Consider the following 25228-nt stretch of genomic DNA (forward strand, 5'->3'; position numbering starts at 1 on the left):
TTTAATAGTGTTTGTTTGAGTACAAGGAAAAATATTGAATCCAATATGCTAGATATTTTTTTTTACATCTCATCTAAACTGATATTTGTGGTTGTTTAATTGTGAAGTAAGTGATTAGTCCTGTTAATATTATTAATGTCTTGCTTGTGGGTCAGTTAAAATTGTAGCTCAATATTATCTCCTGTGATAATACCATGGTAAAAGCATTGGAGTATTCAATGAATAGTAACAGGACGAGTTTGTGTCTTCAGTTATTGGTGCTTTTCTTGTGGAAGCCATCTATTAAAAAAAAATCTGTGCAAGGTTCATGAACATCCAAATTTCAGAGATGATTTTTATCCAAGTAATTTATTAAATTAGTTCATCCATAATCATTCATCTTTTATGAAAAAATTTGACTAAACAACCAATTTTCTTTGTGCACAAAAACCCAGTAAAATCTTGCACTGAGCCAGTTTGCATCATAATGTTTAAATTAGATTTTATTTTAATTTTCAAACTTATTTTTAACAATTTTATGGAACACAAAGCACCAAACTTCCTTACCCTTCCTAAATAAACCCAATTAAGGATAAAAAGTCAGTGAAACACATAGAGACACTGTCTTACCAGTGTTATATCCTTTAAAGAGGCCCTCTGCGTATCCATAAATTATCATATCCCTATGGTGACATCAGTGAAGTGCCGAGGTCAGGCGACCAAATTTTCAGAAGGGTGTTGCATCCTCTTCTTTCTTTTTAAAATATTTTAATTGATTTTAAAAAAGAATGTACAGAAAAATGATATCGGGGGCATGGCAAGATGGCGTAGAGTCTAGACGTGGGATCTCAACCTCTCTGGCCGGACTTTTAAGTTATTTTTAACCCTTTGTTTTCAAGTTTAAACTTTTTAAATTTTAGTTTAAAGTATTAAGGAATGGTTATGGCCATTAATGGTAAGAAGATTAAACCTCAAGTGCAGAAGAAGTTACATTTTCAAAGTGTTGAAGATTTGGGGCCTAAACAACTTGCTACAGCTTTAGGTTTAACTTCCTTAGTGCCTAAACCACAAAGACTGCCTTTGGGAGCTGAAAAAAAAATGTCTACTACTCACCAAGTGAAGGATAGCGCTAGAATTACCCGTTCTTTGGAGGAAGGTGTGTGTTCCCAAGAAGTGGATCTCAATTCTGGCAGCCTGCTGATTTTAACGGAGGGAGCATGCAGGAAGACGACTCCATTGTCTGAAATGCTTCAGGCACCACTCCAACCTGGAGATTTTGAATTTATCTGTCATTTCCTGGAAAAACAAGAAGCTGCGGGGTGAGACTGGCGTCGAAACCTGAGGAAGTTGGGGTACCGTCGCTGGGAGTCCAGACCCGCAGTAAAACCATTAAAATGCCTTTTGTTGAATTGCAGCAGGAGCTGCAGTTACCTGGGTCTGCCACTACGTTAGAGAAAGCAGGGCTGAGCTTTTCTGAACAACAATGTAAGCAGTTAACTGCTGTCATCCAGCCTATAATGAATGAGATGGCTCAAAGGTTAAGTTCAGAATTGAATACAGTTAAAGCACGTGTGGAAGCATCTTGTGAAGATTTAAATAATTTCAGTCTGCTTTTTTGGAATGTAAACAGCAAGTGGCTTCTAATACAGAAAAAGTGTTGAAGGTTGAAAATTCCATTATAGAATTGCGAGAACATGAGAAGGAGTTAGAGAGGAAAATAGACTATTTTGAGAATCAAAGTAGAAGGAATAATGTAAAAATTGTTGGTTTGCCAGAAGGTATGGAAGGACAAGATCCTCTTCGTTCTTTTAAAGACTGGATCCCACAAGTACTAGGGCAAGAATTTTTTTCTGAAGCCTTGGTATTGGAAAGAGCTCATGGAGCTTTAAGAAGAACACCTCTACGTGGTCAACCACCAAGACCTGTAATAATTTGATGTTTGAGTTATTTGGATAGAGAAGCAATACTTCGACTGGCAGTGCAAAATGTGAGAAAACGACAAACTCTGTAATTGATTCAGAATAGCAGAGTTTTTTTCTATCCCGATTTGAGTCAAGAGGTTATTCAACGTCGACGTCAATTTAATCCAGTTAAAGAAGTTTTGTGGCGTAAAGGTTATAAGTCTACTTTTCGCTATCCAGCAGTGTTAAAGGTGTTTCATGGAGACTATCATTCTCAGTTTTTTGAGGATGATCGTGAAGCAATGATTTTTGTTGATTCATTGCCAGATATAAGAGGACAAAGACGTAGTCCACCATTGTCTCCTAAAGAAATATCTGGTTGTTCTGGAAACGGAAGAAATGGCAGAAATGGGAAAAACAGGAATGGAAAGAGTCCAACTTCTTTTGAAATGGGATCTCCGAGTTTGGAACCTCTTGGATGAATAGAAGAATTTTCTTATTCTTATTTAACTTTTTATGTTGTTATGATATTTTGAGATTTCTTTTGTTCGTCTGGGGAGGAAGAGATTTGTTCTAGGTTCTATTAGTCATCAGCCACTGGTGGGTGATCCACACCCAAATTTTGTTTAGGGATTACTACCTTTTAGTAGTTTTTTTTTTTGGGGGGGGGGTTTGTTAATTTTTTTTTCTTATTTTTTTAATTTTCATTTTATCTAGCTTTTAATTTGTGATTTTCTTTTCTCCTATTGGAGGGCCTATATACGATGATTTGAGTTGAGGTTTGCTACTTTTAATGTTCGAGGTTTAAACAGTCCGATTAAGCATAAAGATGAAGGACAGCTATGGTATTGATAAGAACTCTTTGTTTCTTTATTATTAAATTTGATCTTTGGTAAAACGTGTGTTTGGTATGATATGATTTTACCTAAAATGACTAAATTTGAGACTTTTCTTATGAAGGTCCCAGAGAAGGGTTATATTTCATTTATGTATTAAATATTATAGGATGGTATGGATAAAAAGGGTTGGGATAAATCCAAAGGTAAATAGGAAGTGGATATTGGTTTTATTTTTTCCAAAGATGATTGATTAGATATTTGTTATGATAGTGTAATTAGACTGATAAATGTATGCTATGCAATGATTAATTATAATTTTTTATATTAATTATACTTAACATCTGAAAAACTAAAAGTATGGTTTTCATGAATTAGATTTGTGTTTTAGATGTGGTAATTCTGTTGGAACTTTTTTTTCATGCTGTCTGGTCATGTATGTGTGTGTATATATATATATAGGTTTCTTATTTTTTTCTTTACTTTTTTTATATATAAAATATAACATTCATGTTTCTGGTTCATTGTTGTATATGTTATTTACTATCTGTATTTTGAACAAATAAATAAATTTAAAAAAAAAGAAAAATGATATCCAATAAAATGATATGAACCATTACACAGAATAATGAAACCATTTCATATCTCATAATATATGTAAATTATCAATCTAAACTATAATTCTTAATAAAATATCATAAATCTTATCTAATGTCTTCAGGTTATGATTAGGGTTAATAATTGAGCATTTCACTAATATAATATTCCAATTATATTAAGAATTTTTCTCAAATTGTGAACAGAATTCAAAACTCCAAACCACATTCTTCATAATATATTAAAGCATAAAATGAAAAGGAAAAAAGGAGAACGCCCAATCTGAGGGCAGGAAAATAGAATAAAAATGGAAGAAGAAAATATACTTTTTTTTCTGAGGAAAGCACACCTTGACGAAGGGCTCAAGCCCAAAATGTTGGTGACGTTTGCTACATAAAGGCACTGTTTAACCTACTGAGTTTCTCCAGCATTTGTTTGTGTGTTTTTTTAAGACTTTCTTTTCATATGTTATAAAAATCACTTATTTTTAAAAAAAAGGAATTTACAATTCTTTAAGATTAATTCCCTTTCTAAAAATATATTCAATATTTATAATTCTAATTTAAACTTAAGATTTATCTAATATCAATTCCAAAAAGAAAAAAAAAACCCTTGCAATCTAAAACCCACCCTAATACAAGGTTAACTATATAAATAAAGTATACATTGGAATCAGGTGACGATAACCAGAAACCAAACATCATCGCAGCATCCAAACACCTTAATTCTTTAGATTATGCAAATAATCCATGAATGGGCCCCATGGGCTTTACACATTTAGTGGTAAATCTGATTTTTTTTGAAACTTTGATAAGACATGATGTTCTCTAACCAGTGAATGTAAGTAGGTGGGTGTTGTCTTTCCATTTCATCAAAATATCAAAGGTCAAATGAAGAAGGTACAAGCAGAGGCTGCTGCAGAGCATGATCAGTTAATGCAAAAAATAGACATTTTGGAAAATTTTAGCAGACGGAATAATATTAAGATTGTTGGACTTAAAGAAGGGGATGAAGGAAAGATATGAAAATCTTTTTGCAATGGTGAATACCGGAATCTTTGGGTCAGGCTGAATTTCAAGGAGATTCGGAGATTGAGTGAGCCCATCGGGCACTGAGACCTAAACCTCATCCTGACCAAAGGTCCCGTCCAATACTTGTCAGATTTCTTTGATGTGAAGTAAGAGAGAAAATATTGGAGTTGCCAGCAAAGCAAGCGAAAGAAAGACGATCACTTTGATTTATAATGGAAATAAGATTTTCTTTTATTCAGACATAAGTTTTGAATTGTTGAAAAAGAGAAAAGAGTTTAATCCAGTTAAAGGTGTGTTATGGAAAAAAGGTGATGCCATTCTTTTGAGATATCCTGCTGTACTGAAAATATTTGTCCCAGGCAGGAGGAATAGATTTTTTTACTGAGTCTAATGAAGCAAAGGTTTTTGTCAATTCATTGCCTGCAAAAGAACAACAGATAGATGGCTGTTGACACCTGAATTAATTACTCAACTGAAATATTTTTGCTGTAACTGAAAGTATGTTGTGTTTGGAGGGAGCTAAAAGGGAGAGGAAGGTTTAACCTATAATGTGAGTGATCTATTATATTTGATAACATTAATAGATTATAAGGTCTATTGCAAAGATTATAGAAAGGGATGGTATGGTATTTCGAGTGAGTTAGTGGGGATTATGATGCTGACTACTGCGGAGTCATGGGCACTGTTATATTCTTTACATCCCACATAGATCAGTGGAGTAGAGAAACTTTAACATCACATACCTCTGGGGTTTTTATTTACTTTTTCCTTTCTCTATTTTTTTTTGTTTTAAGCCTGGACTGTTTATATTTGTAGTGTATTATATAAGGAGAACTGAACCCTTCTCCATTAACAATGGCGTGAAGCAAGGGTGCATTCTCGCACCAACCCTCTTTTCAATCTTCTTCAGCACGATGCTGAAACAAGCCATGAAAGACCTCAACAATGAAGACGCTGTTTACATCCGGTACTGCACGGATAGTAGTCTCTTCAATCTGAGGCACCTGCAAGCTCACATCAAGACACAAGAGCAACTTGTCCGTGAACTACTCTTTGCAGACGATGCCGCTTTAGTTGCCCATTCAGAACCAGCTCTTCAGCGCTTGACGTCCTGTTTTGCGGAAACTGCCAAAATGTTTGGCCTGGAAGTCAGCCTGAAGAAAACTGAGGTCCTCCATCAGCCAGCTCCCCACCATGACTACCAGCCCCCCCAACATCTCCATCAGGCACACAAAACTCAAAACAGTCAACCAGTTTACCTATCTCAGCTGCACCATTTCATCGGATGCAAGGATCGACAACGAGATAGACAACAGACTCGCCAAGGCAAATAGTGCCTTTGGAAGTCTACACAAAAGGGTCTGGAAAAACAACCAACTGAAAAGCATCACAAAGATTAGCGTATACAGAGCCGTTGTCATACCCAAACTCCTGTTCGGCTCCGAATCATGGGTCCTCTATCGGCATCACCTACAGCTCCTAGAACACTTCCACCAGCATTGTCTCCACTCCATCCTCAACATTCATTGGAGCGACTTCATCACCAACATCGAAGTACTCGAGATGGCAGAGGCCGACAGCATCGAATCCATGCTGCTGAAGATCCAACTGCGCTGGGTAGGTCATGTCTCCAGAATGGAGGACCATCGCCTTCCCAAGATCGTGTTATATGGCGAGCTCTCCACTGGCCACCGAGACAGAGGTGCACCAAAGAAGAGGTACAAGGACTGCCTAAAGAAAGCGCTTGGTGCCTGCCACATTGACCACCGCCAGTGGGCTGATATCACCTCAAACCATGCATCTTGGCGCCTCACAGTTCGGTGGGCATCAACCTCCTTTGAAGAAGACCGCAGAGCCCACCTCACTGACAAAAGACAAAGGAGGAAAAACCCAACACCCAACCCCAACCAACCAATTTTCCCTTGCAACCGTGCCTGCCTGTCCCGCATCAGACTTGTCAGTCACCAACGAGCCTGCAGCTGACGTGGACATTACCCCTCCATTAATCCTCATCCGCGAAGCCAAGCCAAAGAAAAGATTATATAAGGAGGTTTGGGATGAGTGGAGAGGAGGGAGGGTGGTTGCTGGATGGACATATGCTTTAATTTTGGTGTCTAATGGAGGGAAAATTGTCTTTTATTGGTATTAATATTAAAGGAATTTAGAATCCAATAAAGAGAAAAAGGTTATTAAGTTATATTAAAAAAATCTAAAGTATATGTGGTGCTTTTTTTTAACATGTAAGTCATTTAACAGAAATAGAACATGTCAAACTAAAATGAGATTGGTAGGAATGATACTGTATTCTTCATTTAATTCTAAAGCTAGAGGAGTAGCGATATTAATAAATAAAAGTTTACCAATCAAAATATTGGATGTAATTAATGATAAAGTGGGGAGATATGTGATGGTAAATTGTAAAATTTATTCTAAATATTGGACTTTGATGAATATATATATGCACCGAACATAGATGATTGAAAATTTATACAAGATGTTTTTATGCAATTCGCTTATGCAAAGGGGAAAATAATAATGGGAGGAGACTTTAATTTTACTTTTGATTCGAAGTTGGACAGATCAGATGGAATTATGGTTAATAACAAGGTAGTTAAAACTGTGGAAAAATTTTATGAATGAAATTAACTTGTTTACAGTTGGAGAATGCACCCTGATATTAGAGATTATTAATTTTATTCCTTTAGACATATGACATATTCATGTATAGATGTGTTTTTCATCTCCTCTCAACTGCAAGCAAGAGGTCAAAATATTAAATATCAGGCAAGGATATTGTCTGATCATTCAACTTTGGTTATGTCAATTTTATTGGAAGGAGAGCAAAATATAAGTTATAGATGGAGGTTTAATACTGCATTGTTAAAAAGGCAAGATTTTTGTGAATTTATAAGACAACAGGTAAATTTTTTTAGACTTTAACAAACATTCTGTAACTAATAAGTTTGTGGTTTGGGGCTCTATGAAGGCTTATTTAAGAGGACAAATAACAAGTTATACAGCTAAGTTTAAAAAATAATATATGTCTGAAGTTAATCATTTGGAAAATGAAATAATAAAGATGGAAAAAGAATTGCAAAATCAAGTAAATAATGAGAAATTAAGAATATTGGAATTTTTTTAAATTCAAATTTAATACAATACAAACATATGGAGTGGAGAGAGAGATAACGTGAACCTGACAAAAATATTAAGAGTTTGGAGATAGAGTGCATAAAGTTCTAGCATGGCAATTGAAGACTAAACAATTATTGAGAACAATAATAGCTATAAAAGCAGATTTGGGTAATCTTTCTTATAAAACACATGGCATTAATGATGTTTTTATGAAACTTTATGAGAAATTATACCAATCAGAATCTTTGAAGGATGGAGATAAAACAGATGAATATTTGTCACAAATTATTTTGCCACTATTAAATATAGAAGAGAAGACTGAATTAACAAATTATTTTACAGTTATAGAAATATCTGATATATTGATGTCTTTACCAAACAATAAGACTCCAGGGGAAGATAGTTTCACTCCCGAGTTTTATAAAGAATTTAAAGAGTTATTGATTCCTATATTTATGGGATTATTAGATCAAATGGAAGATGTTTGTGATTTACCTTAATTGTTTAAAACTGCATTAATCACAGTTATTCTAAAAAAAAGGGAAAGATCCTTTGCTTCGATCTTCATATAGACCAATTATAGGCAAAATTCATTATTGAATACAGATTATAAAATTTTGTCTAAATTATTAGCTAAATGTTTACCTAAATTAATCAATATAGAGCAAACAGGTTTTTATCAAGAATAATAGATATCATTAGATATCATTATATTTTTAAGTTTGTTAAATATGGCACAGAAAAGAAAAATACCATCAGTAGCTTTGGCTTTAGGTGCAGAAAAGGCATTTGACAAATTATAATGGAACAATTTATTTAAAGTATTGAAGGTTTTTGGAATTCCGGTAAGTTTTATAAACTGGATAAGAGCATTATATAATTGCCCAAGGGCTAGAGTAATTACAAATAGACAAGGTTGTCCATTATCTCCTTTTTTATTTGTATTGGCTATAGAACCTTTGGCAGAGGTGATTAGAAGAGATAATGAGATTGAGGGTTTTAAGATAAATAATAAAGAACATAAAAATAGCCTTTTTGCAAATGATGTAAAAACCCTGAAAGTTCATTAAAAAAAGTAACAGTTCGATTGGTGGAGTAGGGGTTAATATCAGGTTATAAAGTAAATATTGATAAAAGTGAAGTGATGCCATTGACTGAGACAGATTACATTCAATTTAAGAAAATTACAAAATTTAAATGGCAGAAAGAGGTGGTTAAATATCTAGGTATTAATATTTTATTTTATTTTTTAAACTATTTATTCATTCAAAAAACAAATAATATATGACATATACATCAATTAAACATGAACATGAACATTTTTGTTCTATATATATATATATATATATATATAGAAAAAAAAGAAAAAAAGATCCTTCCCCCCTTCAGCGAACTCTCCTAAGGAGAGCTATAAAAAATAAAAAAGAAAGAATATAAAAAAAGTTAAATATACATATTAAAATCTAATCATTTCACTTTTTTCCCAATTAACTTTATATTTACTTGCACATAATTTTACAAACACATCTGAGGCTTTGCTGAAGCTGAGGGCAACTGATTCACTTAAAAAGGATTAACAGGGCATCAAAGGTTATGGGAAGAAGGCCAGACAGTGGGGCTGAGTGGGAAAATGGATCAACTCATGGTTAAATGAGCTGAATAGCCTATTTCTGCTCCTATCACAAGATAAAGGAACAGAAATGAGCCATTTGGCCCATCAAGTCTCCGCAAATCCACCCTGAGCTAATCTGTTCTCACATCTACTTTCAAGTTTTGGCCTTTACCCCATATCCCTTGATACCTTGACTAATTAAATATCTATTAATCTCCCCCTTAAATTCCACAATGATCCAGCCTCCACAGCTGTATGTGGGAATGAATTCCACAAATCCATGACCATCTGGCTAAAGAAATTTCTCATCATCTATGTTTTAAATCAATGGTTCCCAACCTTTTACTTTCCACTCACATACCACTTTAAGTATTCCCTATGCCATAAGTGTTCTGTGATTAATAAGGGATTGCTGAAGGCGGTATGTGGGTGGAAAGAAAAAAGTTTGAAAACCACTGTTTTAATCATTCCAAATTGATTGGTTATGTGCATGGCTTCAGAACTCCAAAGGAAATGGGCCAATGACAATTTTTCTCAAGCAAAATATTTCAGTAATAATTGGGTCTAGAGCAGTGATTCTCAACCTTCCCTTCCTACTCACCTTAAGCAATCCCTTACTAATTACAGAACACTTATGGCATAGGGAATACTGAAAGTGGTATGTGAGTGGAAAGTAAAAGGTTGGGAATCACTGTTTTAAATGGCACCTTCTAATTCTAAGACTATGCCCTCTTCTCCTGGATTTACCCACCAAAGGAAACATCTTATTCACATAGACTCTGTCCAATCCTTTCAGCATTCAAAATGTTTAATTGAGATCCCCTCTCATTCTTCTATACTCCAATGAATATGTTCCTCATGTGTTAGCCCTTGCATTCCAGGTATCATCCTGGTAAATTTTCTCTGTTCTCTCTCCAACATCATTACATCCCTTGTAGAAATCAGACAGTTTGAGATGCTTGGCTTTCAAAACTTGGCACAGGACCTATTAGACCAATCTGAAATTCAGGGTCAGGTGGGGGATTTGACCCTGGAGAATGAAGTGAGAGGTGGGGGGGGGGGGGGGGAGGGGGGAGGGGGAAGTTGGAGGTGGTGTTGATAGAATTTGATTTTGTTGGGTATTTGTTCTGCAATAGAATCTGATCCCTGACCGGAGAACACCTCTCAAATAAAGGAAACCTTTGAATTAAGGATGGGTGCTGATGCTGGTTGAAGAAACTTTTGACCTGTTTGGTGGATAAGTGGTGTTGTGTCCCAGTCAGAAAGGCCTTTCTCTATGTGTGATACAGGCTAAATTAGGTGCTGACAACCTCATTAAGTGTAAAATAGATGGTCTTTTCCCTGGGATCAATAAAGAGAATATTTAAAAAAAACAACATAGGCTAGAAATCTGAATAGAAATAGAAAATACTGCGGACATTTAGCACGTTTCACAACTTCTGTTGAACAAGACTAGTTTTGAAGTGATATCTCTTAGATTATCAGATATTTGAGAAAGGAGATTAAATTGGAGATTCAAGGACTCGATAGAAATTCAGATGGTGGAAATGTTTGGGATGTGATGATTGGGGTCTGGGCATTGCAGAATTGTGGGTGGGAGGGGGTTGCACTGTTGAGACCAGTATTCAAGATCTGGGGATGAAGTTGGCAAATAAAGTTGCTGATCAGAAGCAGTTGCCATTTGGGGAATGAGAGGGGTGGGGCAGAGTGGGTGTGAGAGCAGTTGAGTGAGCATAACCAGTATCTTTGAGGAAGAACCTGAGATGAAAGAGGGATAAATAAGTAAAGGTAAGTTGAGTGCTGTTCTGAATTCACTGTTCAGGAAAACTGCTTTTTAAACAATATTCCTTAATTTTGAAGGTAATATCAAAACAAAACAAAAGTTGGCAAAGAAATGACAATTTTATGTGACTCATCGCAGGAAATAATTGGGTAAATTTCCAGAATTGTGCAATTGCTGACTTCTCCAAAAATAATAGTTTTAAAAATTGCACTGAAATATCTTGTTTTGCAGGAAATTTTCTGGGCCAAAGTACCCTACAGAGGAAGTGTTGAAATCACTCTTGTGGAGACCAACGTTAATGCTTTAAATCAGCGTGTTTTTTTTTCATCTGAAATGGGATGTTAGAAATCAGAGGTTTTAAGCAGGTTTCAGGCAGAAAAAGGCTAAAAAGCTAAGTAGAACCAAATGATAAGATCAGACTTAAAGTCTAAAAAGATGGTTGTACAAGGCAGAAGGTAATGGTGCTGGCCTTGCAAGGCCAAAAAAACCAAGCTGGATGGCTCAATGTTCGAGGTGAATAGGAAAAGCTGAATCATTGCCAATGACTGCTGTCCCAAATAAATCAGAGAAATACCGTATGTTTTGGCATACAACTCGACTGGCGTATAACTCAACCACCATTTTTCAGACTAATTTTCAGGGTTTTATGGTATATCTGGTGAATATGTAGATCCCCATTTTGTGGGCTGTTTGGGTCTCCCAGGAACAATCCAAAATTTAAAAAAAAACACTCCAATCGCAAGTAGCAAAGCTGTAAATTAACTAAGTAAAAAAACAAATCTCTTTTTTTTTTGGTGAATGTAAGGTCTTATCTGATATATAAGTCAACCCACCCTTTTTGAGGTTTTTTTTTAGGGTTTCACGGCTCAATTTTTTTGCCAAAATATACTGTAGATAATATTTAAGCCCAGATTTCTGAACTATAAAAGTTCTGATCCTCAACTTAAGGTTGAGTTTCATTGGAATGATACAAAGAAAAAAGATTAGAGTGGGATGGAGAAATAAAATGATAATGGACCAGGATGTGTGGATAAGTACCTAATGGCTGGCAACACCCAGTCGATCAAAAGGTTTGCTTTTCTGATGTATGACTTCATGACTCTGTGTTTTGCAAAGTGATTGTTCAGTTTCCATTTGGTCTTTCGATGTTCAGGATTTTTTTTATTTACTTATGAATTCTGGATATCACCATCAAGGGAACAATTATTGTCCAGTAGAATTCCCTTGAAGGTGATGGTAAGCCCATCACCTTGAACTGTAGTTGTTATTCTAGTGAAGATGCTCAGTGGAGTTAGGGCAGGATTTCTCCAATATAGACTCAGTGAAAATGAAATACTAACAATATATTTCCAAACGAGAATTGGAAGGAAACATCCACTGAGCTTCTTGTTGGGCAGGGTTGGAGGTTTGGGAGTGCTGTCAGACAGATAACCATACTTCCCATTTGTCAATGGTAGACACTACAGCCACAATGTATGGAGGGAAAGAATATTTAGGGTGGTTGATGGGATGCTAATCAAATTTTTCCTAATGTTGGCACAAGACAAGTTGAGATGATTCAATCATCCTCTTGGCTTTGAAAGAAACATCCTGAAAGTTACTTGGCCTTTGACCTGTTACAACCACAGGACTGATGTGGCTGGTCTAATTTTATTTCTTTCCAATTTTGATCCGGATATTTACAGTCATATTGATGCCATTGAGGATCAAGATAAGTGGTTAAACTCTCTTGTTTGAGATTGTGATTGTTAAGCAGTAGCCCTAACACACTAAAATAGAGTATAAAGCATTTATTTTCTAAATGCCTTGCTGTCATCATTTTTTTGCAGTTTTATTGAGAGACAATAATTACAAATAACATTTGAGTCAAAGTTAAAACCTATTTAATGGAATTCAGTTTGAGGGCTATCATTTCTTTTGATTTTTTTTTTACCTAGGTAATCTACAGATAATATATGGAAATAAAATATAGTAACAACATTTTACAATGTGAACAATAAATTTAAGTTTGTGAGAGTTGACTTAGTTCTGGAATTCTAAAGTAAAGTTGCTTTGGAATTTGAAAACTGATATTTTCCTCTTCTCATTAAATCTAGATAAGGAAAATTCGGTCACCATGCCAATGAAATTTGTATCAAAGGGACCAGGTCAATATTCTTGTCAGATCCTGTTACAATCTCAATATGACATCCGTTTGTACAACATTAGGTGTGTGGTAAATCCTGAAGAATACTTTGAAACAAAGTTGGAAATTGCTGCTTCGACCCAGCAATCTGTCATTAAAAATATTCATTTGGTAAGTATTGAAAATATATCTTCAGAATGAGAAAGTCAGCTAATCACTCCATGAATTAATAAATATGCCATATTCATTCTCAAGAGCAATGTATGTTCAAACTTCATATTTCTGGAACAATAGTTGATTATTTGAGCTCCTTCCCTTTGAATTGGTGTAAAATCAAAATGTGGTCGTATGAAAGGATATTTATGTACAATCAAGCAAATGGAAATGAAGAGTCACAACCCATTTTGGGGAAAAAAGTTTGGAATAAATATAAAGTTTTCATTATATTCTGGAATTTATTGAAAGTGCTAACTTTCAATGTAAATTTTCTGATTTTGCATTTGATAACACTTTTCGAAATGATTGTGATGAACGATCAGAATTTCTGTTTTTACCTTGTTCATGGGGATTAAAGCATTTCTTGAATATCTTAATTTCATTTAGAACTGACTCGTTCATTGTCATTACCATTGAGATGAAGTCCAGGAAATTACTTGAAAAGGTTAGGAATATTTTTCATCTGACCTGAGTTGAGATTCCTCAAGGACTATTTTAGCCAAGTTTGTAAATAATATAAAGCAAGCAAACTGAAATTTTAACTATTTCTTGACCCACAATCATTGCATGACATCCTGTTTCCAACATGTCCTCTTTTTATTTGATGTTCCCAGCATTCACAGTATTTTAATTTTGTGGTACTGGAGCATTGGAAAAGAGGAATGGAGATATATCATTATGTTCCTCAAGTATGCTTGTCCTTGAGACAGATTGTGGAAGATTGATGGCCTGAACAACATTTTCTCCATTTGTTTAATGTATCAATGAGGGTGGCATGGTTAGCACAATGCTGTTACAGCGCCAGCAATCGGGACCTGGCTTTTGTTTATTTCCTTTGGTTTATGTGAAATCTTGCCTTCCCCTGTTTGGATTGCATGGATTGTTCTTGAGACCTCTTCCACCCTCACCTGCCAAGACAAGACTTTATGGGCCCTTTCCCCCCAGCTTGCAATACTGTTTTCTAGATCTTAAGATCAACTTTTCTGTCTAATATGTTTGAGCTTTTTATTCATTAAATTCCTATATTTTACTTCTGAACCCAATCTTTGATAATCTTTTTTCCAATTGGGCTACTTCCTGTTCCAAGTTGTTAATCTCTTTCATATGGCTGCTTTTTGATACCTTTGGTATATCCAATTATCTGGGCCCTTAAATAAGCCCTCAGTATGTCCCATATAGGAAGTTCTTGTCAGTAGAGGGACAGTTCATTTCGCAGAATAATTCTACCTAAGATCAAACGAAGCTACAGAATTCCTGTTTTCTCAACAGCAACGAGTTAAGATGCCATCTATATGCTGTGACCTACTTATCTGGCATTATAATGGACAGATTCAAGGGTGAATGGTCAGACAATAGTCTAGTCGTGTACTCCATCACCACTATCCTACCCTCCAATTGGACTGCTCCAAAAATAAATCAATTCTGGTGTAGGAATCATGTTGTTTAGAGTAAAAGGAATAATTGCTCTCTCAGATTCTGCCTTCTCCAGACATTTATTAAATTCAACTCGTTCATAAAGGCCTGATAAACAGCTGCCTTGGCCCTTATTACATTCTTTGCTGACTTGTCCAGATCCAGAGAAAAATTGAAATCCCTTCAAATCAAGATATTTCTGCACCCATCTGTTACCTTCAAGAATATATCTTGTATAAGTGTTCATCATCAAAATTTGGGGTGTATATTTTCATAAGTGTCCATGATTTGGAGTATATTTGACAATGCATCATCACAAATCAACCAACTAGATTGGCGACCACACTCCAGACCTCCACTGCAACATTCTTCTCTATCAGGATAGCCGTTCCCCTGGCTCTGGAGTTAAAGGAGGATGACACCACCTGGCCCACCCATTCCCTCTTTAACTTAATATGTACTTTATTTGTAAGGTGGGTTTCCTGTAAAAATACTATATCTGCCTGCATATTTTAAAGTTGTGCCAAAGCACTCTTTTATCGTTGCGTTCATCCCATCCATATTGAAACATAAATTTAATTGTCTTATCCATTACCCCAGAGCCCTTCCATCATTCTCCTCCCAATCTTCTTTTCCCCTGATACTTATCTTCCATCCCGGTTATCTGCCATCAATGACCACACTCCAAACAAAATCTAATCAAGCTAAAAAAAAAACCCTAACAATTCAGTAAAAAAAACAAAACTACCCCCAAGTAACCCAGTGCCAAGTCCCAGTGCCAATACCCAAGATATTGACGTCAACTTCCCCTGCCATTTTGGAGAGTGCATATTGCACCCATCTGTTACATTATTCCTTCCCCTCTTTCTTCGAGCTCCCTGTATTAATTCTTCATTTAATTTGAGCAGTCATATTTAAACAATAATACAGTTTAAACATTCCCCTCTGTATTCATGGCACTGAAAGTATATACAATCAGTCCTTCCCTTTTTTCCCCTTATTTATATCTGATCCCGAGATGGTGCCAGAATTTTTGCATAGTCCATTGCCTCCCGAAGATTGTAAAAAAAAATATTTTTCTCCCCTTCTGCCCTTATTACCTTCAGAGTTGTTGGGTGACAGAGGGTATACTCAATTCCTTTTTGTCCTAGATTTTTTTTAACTTGATCGAATCCTCTCCTGCACCTTAATAGTGCCACACTGATATCCAGGTAAAAGAGAATATTGACTCCTTCATGTATAGCCGGACCCCCTCTTTGTTTGTTCCCAAAGCCACCACCTTTAAAATTTACTCTCCGTCTTGGTAGTGAAGGAGTCTAACCAGGACTGAGCGGGGTCATTGGTTTGGACCCAGGTTGGGGGGGGGGATGTTGGGTGGGGAGTGCAAGAGACTGGTGGGCTCCTTCTATTTCCAAATCATCCCCAATTTTTTCCCTCCCTAGCACTCCCCTCCATACTCTCCTTCATCTCTACAATCTTGACATTATTCCTCCTGCAGTAATTCTCCAATGAATCTATCTTTTCCCACTTCTCCCTTTTTCCTTCACCCACACGTACATTTAATTCTTTCTCTTATCCAACCTTTCCTCCACCCTCTCAGTTCTTTCCTCTGTTTCTGTCACCCTTTCTGTCAAGTTATCTAATCTCACTTTAATCACTTCCGGGCCTGCCACCAGTGTTTTCAGTGTTCTTTTTATCTGGCCAATGGCCACCATTATATCCCTGGTACAGGGCATCAAGCTCTCTACCTTTCTTTTCTGTTCAATGTCCTCTTTCCCCCACATTCTTCCTCCTTTTCTCTGTCTTCCTCTTCTTCCTCACTCCAACATTGAGCCTCCTGACCTTTCTTCCACCCCTCTGGTCCCGATGCATCTTTGGCCTCAACTCATAACTCCCACCAGCCCCTACGCGTTGGACTCCCAACAATTCTCTGAACTTGACCTGCTCTCGACCCCCAGATAAAAAGGCCTTACCCGATAAGTCTCTTATTTTCGTAGTGGCCCGTAGCGTTTCTTTTTCTGCTGCCATCACATCCAGGCTGGTTCCCTCGACCCTGGGCCTCTTTGTGTCCATACCCGACGGCGCTCCAAATGCCTCACTTGTGGCTCTCCGCCAACCTCACTTTGCCTTTGTTCACCGCTCTGGGCGAATTCTCAACCCATTGGGGGTCATAATGTTGCTATCCTGACATTGTCATTGGCCTCTGGGAAGGCCCGCAGTTGTTCTTGCCTTCCCAAATGAGGATTCATTTTTTTCTGAAATCAATGTCTTTACCTTCTTTCCCATTTTTAATTTACTTTTTTTATATTCTTGTGCTATTCTTTATCCCAAATAGTTTTTAGCGGAATCTTTTTTTTTCTGTCTTTTATCCTTTACTATCCAGGGAGCTCTAGAATTCTTCTACCACCTCTCTACCGCCATCATGGATCCCCCTGGCTGATCTGATTTTACCTCTACTCAATTTTCCAGCTTTTTTCTTATCTTAAATCCTTGACTTCCTTTTCCAAAAAAATCCAACTTGATTTTAAAAATATTGAATGATTCACCCTTCATAGATTTCCAGGCAATAGAATTACTTTCTTCCCATCTTAAATGAATGACCCTCAATTCTGAAATCTGGCCCCTTTCCTCAATTCCAACCAGCGCTGAAATAGTCCGGAGAAGAGGAATTAGCATTTAATTTTTCCTGTAGATATTGTACACTTAAAGCTATTCATGAAAGAATTCCAATTTCCCCACCCATTGCATATTGGCTTTTGAATTTCAGACATATCCCCAAGTTCCAAAGTCCTATCAAGATGAAAATGTCTTCAAATATTTACATTGATAATCTCCCTAAATCTTGTGAAAATGTAAAATCATCTTAATTATCCAATTTTTCTTGCATATAATTCCTTCTCACAATTTAACCATTGGAACATAATATTAATCCATAAAATCTGCAGGGCTCCCCCTTCATGGTATTCTTCCTAAATTGTGGTAGTCAAAATTACTTACAATATTCTAACTCACACCTCAGATAATTATTCTGATTAGCCACAGTAATAGAAACTTTCTTGATTATAATATTCAAATATTTCCATATAACTGAAGTACAGAGTTTTTTCTTTCCCCCTCCAACATTTACATCATTTTAATTGGCAGTGAACAAGCTGCAACTTATTTCAGGACTCTTACTTGTGCACTTTATTGATTTTCTTTTTTTATTCTCTCCGTATTGCACAGTCAGTTTGCTTACATTCATTATCTGTTTACAGCTCTTTATTTGTTTACTTGTATATACTGTTTTTTTTTGCATTACCAATTAGTGGTAATTCTGCTGCGCCCGCAGTAAAAAGAATCTCAGGATTGTATGTGATGTCATGTATGTACTCTGACAATAAATACATCTGAAATCCAAAACTAAGGAAATAAACACAGACAGCAATTGAAAGCACAGCCACACTTGTATTTCATCATTTGGTGAAAAGAAGATAAACAGTGTACCACAGAATTTATTACTGTTAAGTTATTTTCTGATTAAAAAGGCATGGAGCCACATCTGAAGTGTGGAATGAGCTGCCAGCTGAAATGGTCAACGTGGGCTCAATCATAACATTTAAAAAAATTTAGTTTTAGATTTTATATATACTTTTCAGTCTTACAGCACGGTAATAGGCCCTTTCAGCCTATGCTGCACAATTATACCCAATTGACCTCCAACCCCCCCTACATTTTGAATGGTGGGAGGAAATTAGAGCACCTGGAGGAAACCCATGCAGACATGCGTAGAACATATAAACTCGTTACAGACAGAGAGGGAAGAGTCCTAATGGGAACAAGAGAAGTTGATGTTGATGACATCTGGTTGGAGGGTTCAACAAAAAGTTTGCAGATGCTTTGCTTGTATTTATACAAAAATATTGGAGAAACTCAGAAGGTCATACAGAATCTATCAGAAGCTTAAACAGGAAAGTCTGATGATTCAGTGTTAACTCTCTTCAACCAGTTGACATTAACAGTGATCTCCATCTCCAGTTTCCACATGGTCCCTCCCCATCTCTCTCCTTTTCCTGATCGCACTATCTCATTTCCTCTAGTTCTCTACCCCTTTACCTCTTCATTCAGTGAGCTACCCCTCCCCCTTATCACTTCTCAGCCTTTTTCTCCTGCTCTCTCTCACCCATATCCACCAATTGCCCATTAGCCTGTGCTCCTCCCCTACCCCTTCCTTTCTCCTCCCCTCTCTTCCCCCCACAATTGATTCTGGCACCTGCCTGATTTTTGTTCATGCCTTGGTGAATGGCTCAAGCTCAAACCATTGGTAACCTTTTGCTTCCTACAGATGCTGCATGACCTGCTGAGTTTCTCCAACACCTTTGTGTATTGCAATACTTCAGAATGTGGTTTAAATACTAGGCAGGGTATTGAGACCTCAGAGTTGAATTGAAGTGAATTCCATTCTATACTGTCACATAGATTAAAATATTGTTAAAAATGATTGTTTTGCATACTATCCAGGTAAGTCAACTTGTACAGCATGTTGATAAATAAACAAAGAGAAGTTCTGGAGTAATGTTACGTTAAGTCAAATGGTACAGGCTACAGTGATAAAGGTCAAGGTATAGAGAAAAGTGCAATTAAAAACTGTGCAAAGGCATTGTCTTTTGCCAGTGAGAAATCCATTTAAGTGTCTGATAACAGCAGGAAAAAAATCCATCATTGAATTTGGAGGATGGTGTTTTCAAGCACATGTAACTTCTGTCACTTCCAAATTTAGCTTGTGCTTAAGGCACAATTATGCTCCATAAATATAGCTATCTGCACAGAAGGTTACATTTTGTCGGATTTTTAGAATTAACTATGGTAATTTTAATGATCCCATTATATTTCCATAATTCTGTTTTGTATCACATCAATGTTCCAGTTAAAATAATTTTGCTGATGTCATAAAATATAAAAATAACACTAATGTACTAAAATGAGTTAGTCAGTCAGTAACTGGATTAAGGAAAATTGATTTCAGTGAAGTTAATTAATCTAACTACTTCATGTGCTAAAAGTTTGTAAAGCAAATTGTTTCCTCAACTAAATTGTATAATTTCTTCAGTCTTTGATCAAGATTTTTTGTCCCCTTCCCTTTTATATGATTGTGAAACAACTTCCTGGGTTATCCAGCTGTTTCTTCACTACTCCCCTGATACCAGCCATATTTCTGGTCGGATAGTTATTAACAAAGGCAACTCTCTGCTTTCGTCAATGAATTATAACTACCAGGGTAACAGTACCTTTATGCTGCAGACCATGGAATCCTGGGGAAAAAAAATGAGGCATGGCATGCAGCTCATTGAACAAAATTTCTCTTTTCACTTGAGGGGCCAATGAAAAACAGTGTACTTCCAGGGAAACCTTTAACTGCTATGGTATGGAGTTAAAAGACAACCCTAGCATCTTGCATGTCTGCATGCACTTGACAGAAAATGTGGTACCATAGAGTCAATATTTACATTCAATGAAGATCATTAAAGGAGATAGTGTCTCATGAGCATTGTCCTCAAGTTGCTGTGCATTTTCATCATAATTTCATGTTTCTTTTGACATGAGTCCATTTGATCCAAGGCTCTCCTATTCTCCCAATTATTTCACCGCCATCTATACTGTCTCATATATCTACAATCTACAACCTGATTATCAACTAATACTAGGGATAATTATGGAGTTAATTAAGCTACCAACTAGTATGTCATAGAGTTTTACAGCATGGAAACAGGCCCTTCAGCACAACGTTTGCATGCCTCCAAGGTTGTCTAGCAACCCTATTTGGCCTGCATTCCCCCCAAACCTTTCTGATCTTTGGAATCTGGAAGGAAACTAGAGCTCCACCCTCTCTTCCCCACCTGCTCTCCCAAGGGAAACCTATGTGATCAAAAAGAGAACATGTAAACTCTGTGGAGACAGCACAAGAATCAAGATTAAACTCTGGTTTGCTGGAGCCGTGAGGCAGCAGATCATCCTATTGCTGCATCAATGTCATGAGACTAGGTGAAGGTATTTGCAATGGAAGGGGTGAGATGTGGTTGGGGTGCTGAGCAGCTCATGTGTACACACTATCTTCTCTGTTTCAATACAAAATAAGTATTTCTCTGAGTTAGTTGAGGTGTTTGAAATTTTGAAATGTGAACATATACAAATGCTGATACTGAACTTGATTTTATGTTCTCCACCATGTTATTTGCTTATATCGGTATATTTTATTGGGAAAAAATGAAGTGAAATTTAATACTTGCTACCAATTTAAATTTCCTTATTTTTGTCAATAATATAGATGCAGTAATTGGCCTACAATTAAAACTAAATGATATGGGGATAATATTTAGATACAGTGTAACCATGGCACTTCATGAGTCATTTCAATATGAGTCACTTTTTATGTGATAATGAATTAAAAAGATTTTAATGCTAGTCTTTTTCATAACTTGTTTCTCAGCATAATGAAACCAAAGAAGACTGGATAATACAAGCTGTTCTGGAAGGGAAGGAGTTCTCTGGCCCATCAATGCTTCACGTACAAGCTTGTGAAACATTAATGTACCCATTAATGTTCAAGCCAGATTTTGAATGTGTGACTATGGTAAGACTTCTGACTAAGTCATAGAGTCGTAGAGTTATATAGCACAGAAACATGTCCTGTGGTGCAACTCATCCATGCTGATGAAGTTTGCCTCTGAATGGCCCATATATCTCAAATGCATTCCCATCAGTAGTGGAGAGGGTTAGTAGTGAAAAGGGTCAAGAACTTGAAATTCATGGGTGTCAATATCACCAAGGATCTGTCCTGGAACCTCATGTTGATGCAATCACTAAGAAGGCCTGCCAGTGGCTATACTTTGTGAGGTGCTTCAGGAGATTTGGTATGTCATTGAAGACTCTCAAGAACTTCTACAAGTGTACTGTGGAGAGTGTATGGTTGCATCACTGTCTGGTGTGGATTTCCAACTCTCAGGACAAGGAAAACTCTGGAAGGTTGTTATTTCGGCCTACAACATACATAGGCACCAAACTCCACTCTATCAGGGACATCTACATGAGGTGGCATCTTAAAAAAAGCAGCCTCTACCCTCAAAGAACCCCACCACCTAGGCCACACCCTCTTCATTCTGCTACCATTGGGGAAAAAGGTATCGGAGCCTAAAGAGAAGCACTCAGCGGCACAGCGTCAGCTTCTTCCCCACTGTGATCAGATTCCTGAATATTCAATGAACCAAAGTCACTGCCTTACTTTTCTTGCACGACTATTTTTTATATTATTGTTGTAAGATATGATGCTGCCACAAAACACTGAATTTCATGACTTGTTCGTGACAATGAATTCTGATTCACATATCAGTCCAAATGTTGAAATTCTATTCAACTCTACACCTTCCTCATTTCACAAGCTTGTTGTGCAGACTAAAGCTGGTAAACATGCAAAAGATCTTTATTGACTATGACAAGCAGGTATTTCATCTGGAGTTGCTCTCAGTAGAGACCTCAAACTCAAAAATAATAGGTTTTCATACTTTTAAGAAGAAAGATAACAGTTAATAATTCAATACAGTTCCAATAACTTCAATGACAATACATTAGCCTAACAAATGGTTCTTTTAAATTACAGATGGGCAATGGAAGCTTACTTTAGGTAACATGATACCCTTGGGACTGTGGCAAAACAGTTCACATTATAAGTATAAATGCTTGCAAAGACATAGAATCTACCTGACTGGATACACAGATTGATAGACAGAGCAAATATGATGATAGCCATATTTGATTGCTCCGTGACAAAATTAAGTCTGGTCTGGAATCTTGCTGAATCTCAGTTACAATGGTGCAAAATAACTGTGCTGAACAAGTTGGTTTGATGGAAGACAATTAACACAGTACCCTTGCCAGAGGCCCATCAATTTTGGAACATGGAATTATTTTGAGGCTGCACAAGAAGGATAGGTTTCACTTAAACTGGAAGAAGATATATCTCCTTTCAGGGAGGTTTGTTCATGTGACTCTTGAAGGTTGTAACTAATTTGTCAGGGTAATGGAAAAATTCCCACCATTGCGGTGGACAGAGTGAAACGATCCTCCAGTCTGTGTCTAATCTCTCCGATTTAGAGAAGGCACGACAGGAGCACACAATACAGTGAATGGCCCCTGCAGTGTAGCTTCACATGGAAGGAATGGTTGGGCCCCCGAATTGTGGTAATGGAGGAGGTGTGGGTGCAAGTGTGTCACTTCCTGCAGTCACAGCAATAGGATCCAAGGGGGTGATTAGTGGAAGAGGATGAGTGGATGAGGGGGTCACGGTGGGCACGGTCCTTGTGGAAGGTGGAGAGGGAGAGGGAAAGATGTATCTGGTGGTGGTATCATGTTTTATGTGGCGGAACTGGCAAAGGACAATATGTTGGATGCAGAGGCTGGTAGGTGAGGACAAGAGGAGTCCTGCCTTTATTACATCTAAGGGCAGAGAGGCCAGGGCAGATTTCTGAGAAATAAAGGTGATGTGGGTAAAGGCTGAGCTGATGGTGGTAGAGGGGAAGCCATTCAAGTTGAACTGATGCCTGCATATTGACAACTGAACTTACCTCGCTGGGGCCTTATTTCTGTGAGGGGTGCTGGACAAAGTGGTGACTCTCTGTCTTCCTTACAGTGGACAAAGTTAAAGAATTTCATGTATTCTACATTCTAAATATCGTATTACATAACAATAATGGATCCTTTAACCTTTAACTAAGTTTATTGTCATCTGATGATACATCTACAACCCAATGAAGCAGTGCATCTTCAGATGTTAGTGCTCACACATACAGCAAATCCAATAGACAAATGACATGTATACAGAGCAAACCAAAATAAATATAAATGTAAAAATAATTTATGGCTTTCTAGAATTGTTGAACTGTCTCACCGCCTATGGGAAGAGGCTGTTTCCTAGCCTGGCAGTCCAGGTTTCTTTGCTCCTGTACCTCTTACTTGAAGGTAGTGTCTCAAAGATACTGCTGAGGGATAGTAAGGCAACTCAATGATTCTCTGAGCCCTCTTTAAGCACCGCTCCCTTTAGATGTCATTGAGAGAGGGAAAGGAAACACCAATGGTCTTTTCAACATGTACATCATCCTCCATACTGACCTCCAATCTGATGCTTTGCAGCTACCATAACCACACTATGATGCAGCTGGCCAGAACACTCTCATTTGTGCTTCTGTTGAATGTTGCCTTAACCTCCTCAACCTCCTTAGGAAGTGTAGGGACTGCTGCGCCTTCCTGGCTAATGGGAGGTGTTGTGGGTCCAGGATAGGTCATCCTTTAAATGGACACCAAGGAACTTTGTGCTCTCCATTCTCTTCACGATGGAGCCATTGATGTGTAATTGGGAGTGGTCCTTCATCTTCCTAAAGACCACAATCATCTCTTTTGTCTTGTCCACATTGAGATGCAGGTTGTTGTTGCACCACTGTATAAGCCTTACAACCTCCTCACTGTAAGCTGACATTGTTTCAGAGCCAACAATCATCATTGTGACCGATGAAGCCAACTCCATTGCATCACATGTAAACATTATTCTGTTGGAAATGAACCTGGCAGTACAGTTGAGTTAGCAGCATGAACAGTAGCGGGCTGACCATGCAGCCCAGAGGTTTGCTGCCAGTACTTAGTGTGATGGAGTTTGAGGTTCTTCTGCCAACCCAGATAGTGGTCTGTTCATCTAGACCAGGGGTGTCAAACTCACAGAGGGCCAAAATTAAAAACTTGGACTAAGTCGTGGGCCGAACTAAATATTTATTGAAAATTTTCAACAACATCTGCATGTTTTCTCTTCTTTCAACATATGTAATGTTAAACTTTTTCTTATTAAAGTAAATGTTTAATAGTAGTTTTGGTTAAACTCTTTCCAGAAGAAGCATTAACAAATGAGAAATAAAATATTCAATAAATAATATTTCTCTATAGCCTTTAAGCTCCTTTTAAATGTATTTTTTTTCACAAGCCAACAAGTCAAAAAAATAACAACTTGCTTCAATGAAAATCCAATCTTTCAACTATGAACAGTCCAAAGTTAACCAAAGAAAATATTAATCCAAGCTTAGCTTGCTACACTGTGATTTACTCTGATGCACCTGGGTCTAAACCAGATACTTGGCATCTCTTCTTAGATGCAAGTTCATCAAACTCTGGGGTCAGAGTTTTCCTCCCACCTCTCTTGAAAGGTCCTGTTTTCTGTCTTCGTTTGGCCATTTTTCGTAAGGGGTTTATTACATGTGAGTTGGGCGACAGGTCACAGATGCTAATGAAAGTAAAGAGAGGAGGTGGGGGCGATTAGCGTGCTGACGGGCCGGCGCCAACGCATTTGCAAAGCATTCTGGGATTTATAGTATTAGCTGTGCATGTGCTATATGGCGCGGCAGCCAGTGGGCCAGCTCTAATACATATTTGATATGATCTTGCGGGCCAAATATAATTATATCATGGGCCAAATTTGGCCCGCAGGCCTGAGTTTGACATGTGTGATCTAGACTATAGGATCCAATTGCAGAGAGGGGTACGAAGTCCAGCGAGGACAGCTTATCAACTAGCCTCCAAGCTAGAA

At 37.2% G+C, this 25228-nt stretch overlaps 1 protein-coding gene and 1 long non-coding RNA gene across 7 annotated transcripts in view; one reads left to right on the top strand and one right to left on the bottom strand.

The window, feature by feature from the left end:
• Nucleotides 1-23280, bottom strand: LOC138738918 (uncharacterized). Its single transcript, XR_011341863.1, has 3 exons — nt 23226-23280; nt 1093-1275; nt 1-279 (listed from the first exon to the last, which is right to left on the bottom strand). It is a non-coding gene; the product is annotated as an uncharacterized lncRNA (long non-coding RNA).
• Nucleotides 1-25228, top strand: part of LOC138738909 (cilia- and flagella-associated protein 47-like) — a 614550-nt gene that overhangs the window by 401873 nt on the left and 187449 nt on the right. For all 6 annotated transcript variants that reach the window (XM_069890090.1, XM_069890093.1, XM_069890088.1 and 3 more), the window contains 2 exons: nt 12971-13170; nt 21095-21238. In XM_069890090.1, the coding sequence (XP_069746191.1) occupies nt 12971-13170; nt 21095-21238 (344 nt within the window). The remainder of the gene's footprint in view (nt 1-12970; nt 13171-21094; nt 21239-25228) is intronic.

Source organism: Narcine bancroftii, chromosome 7, assembly GCF_036971445.1.
Source record: "Narcine bancroftii isolate sNarBan1 chromosome 7, sNarBan1.hap1, whole genome shotgun sequence".
Lineage (NCBI taxonomy): Eukaryota > Metazoa > Chordata > Chondrichthyes > Torpediniformes > Narcinidae > Narcine > Narcine bancroftii.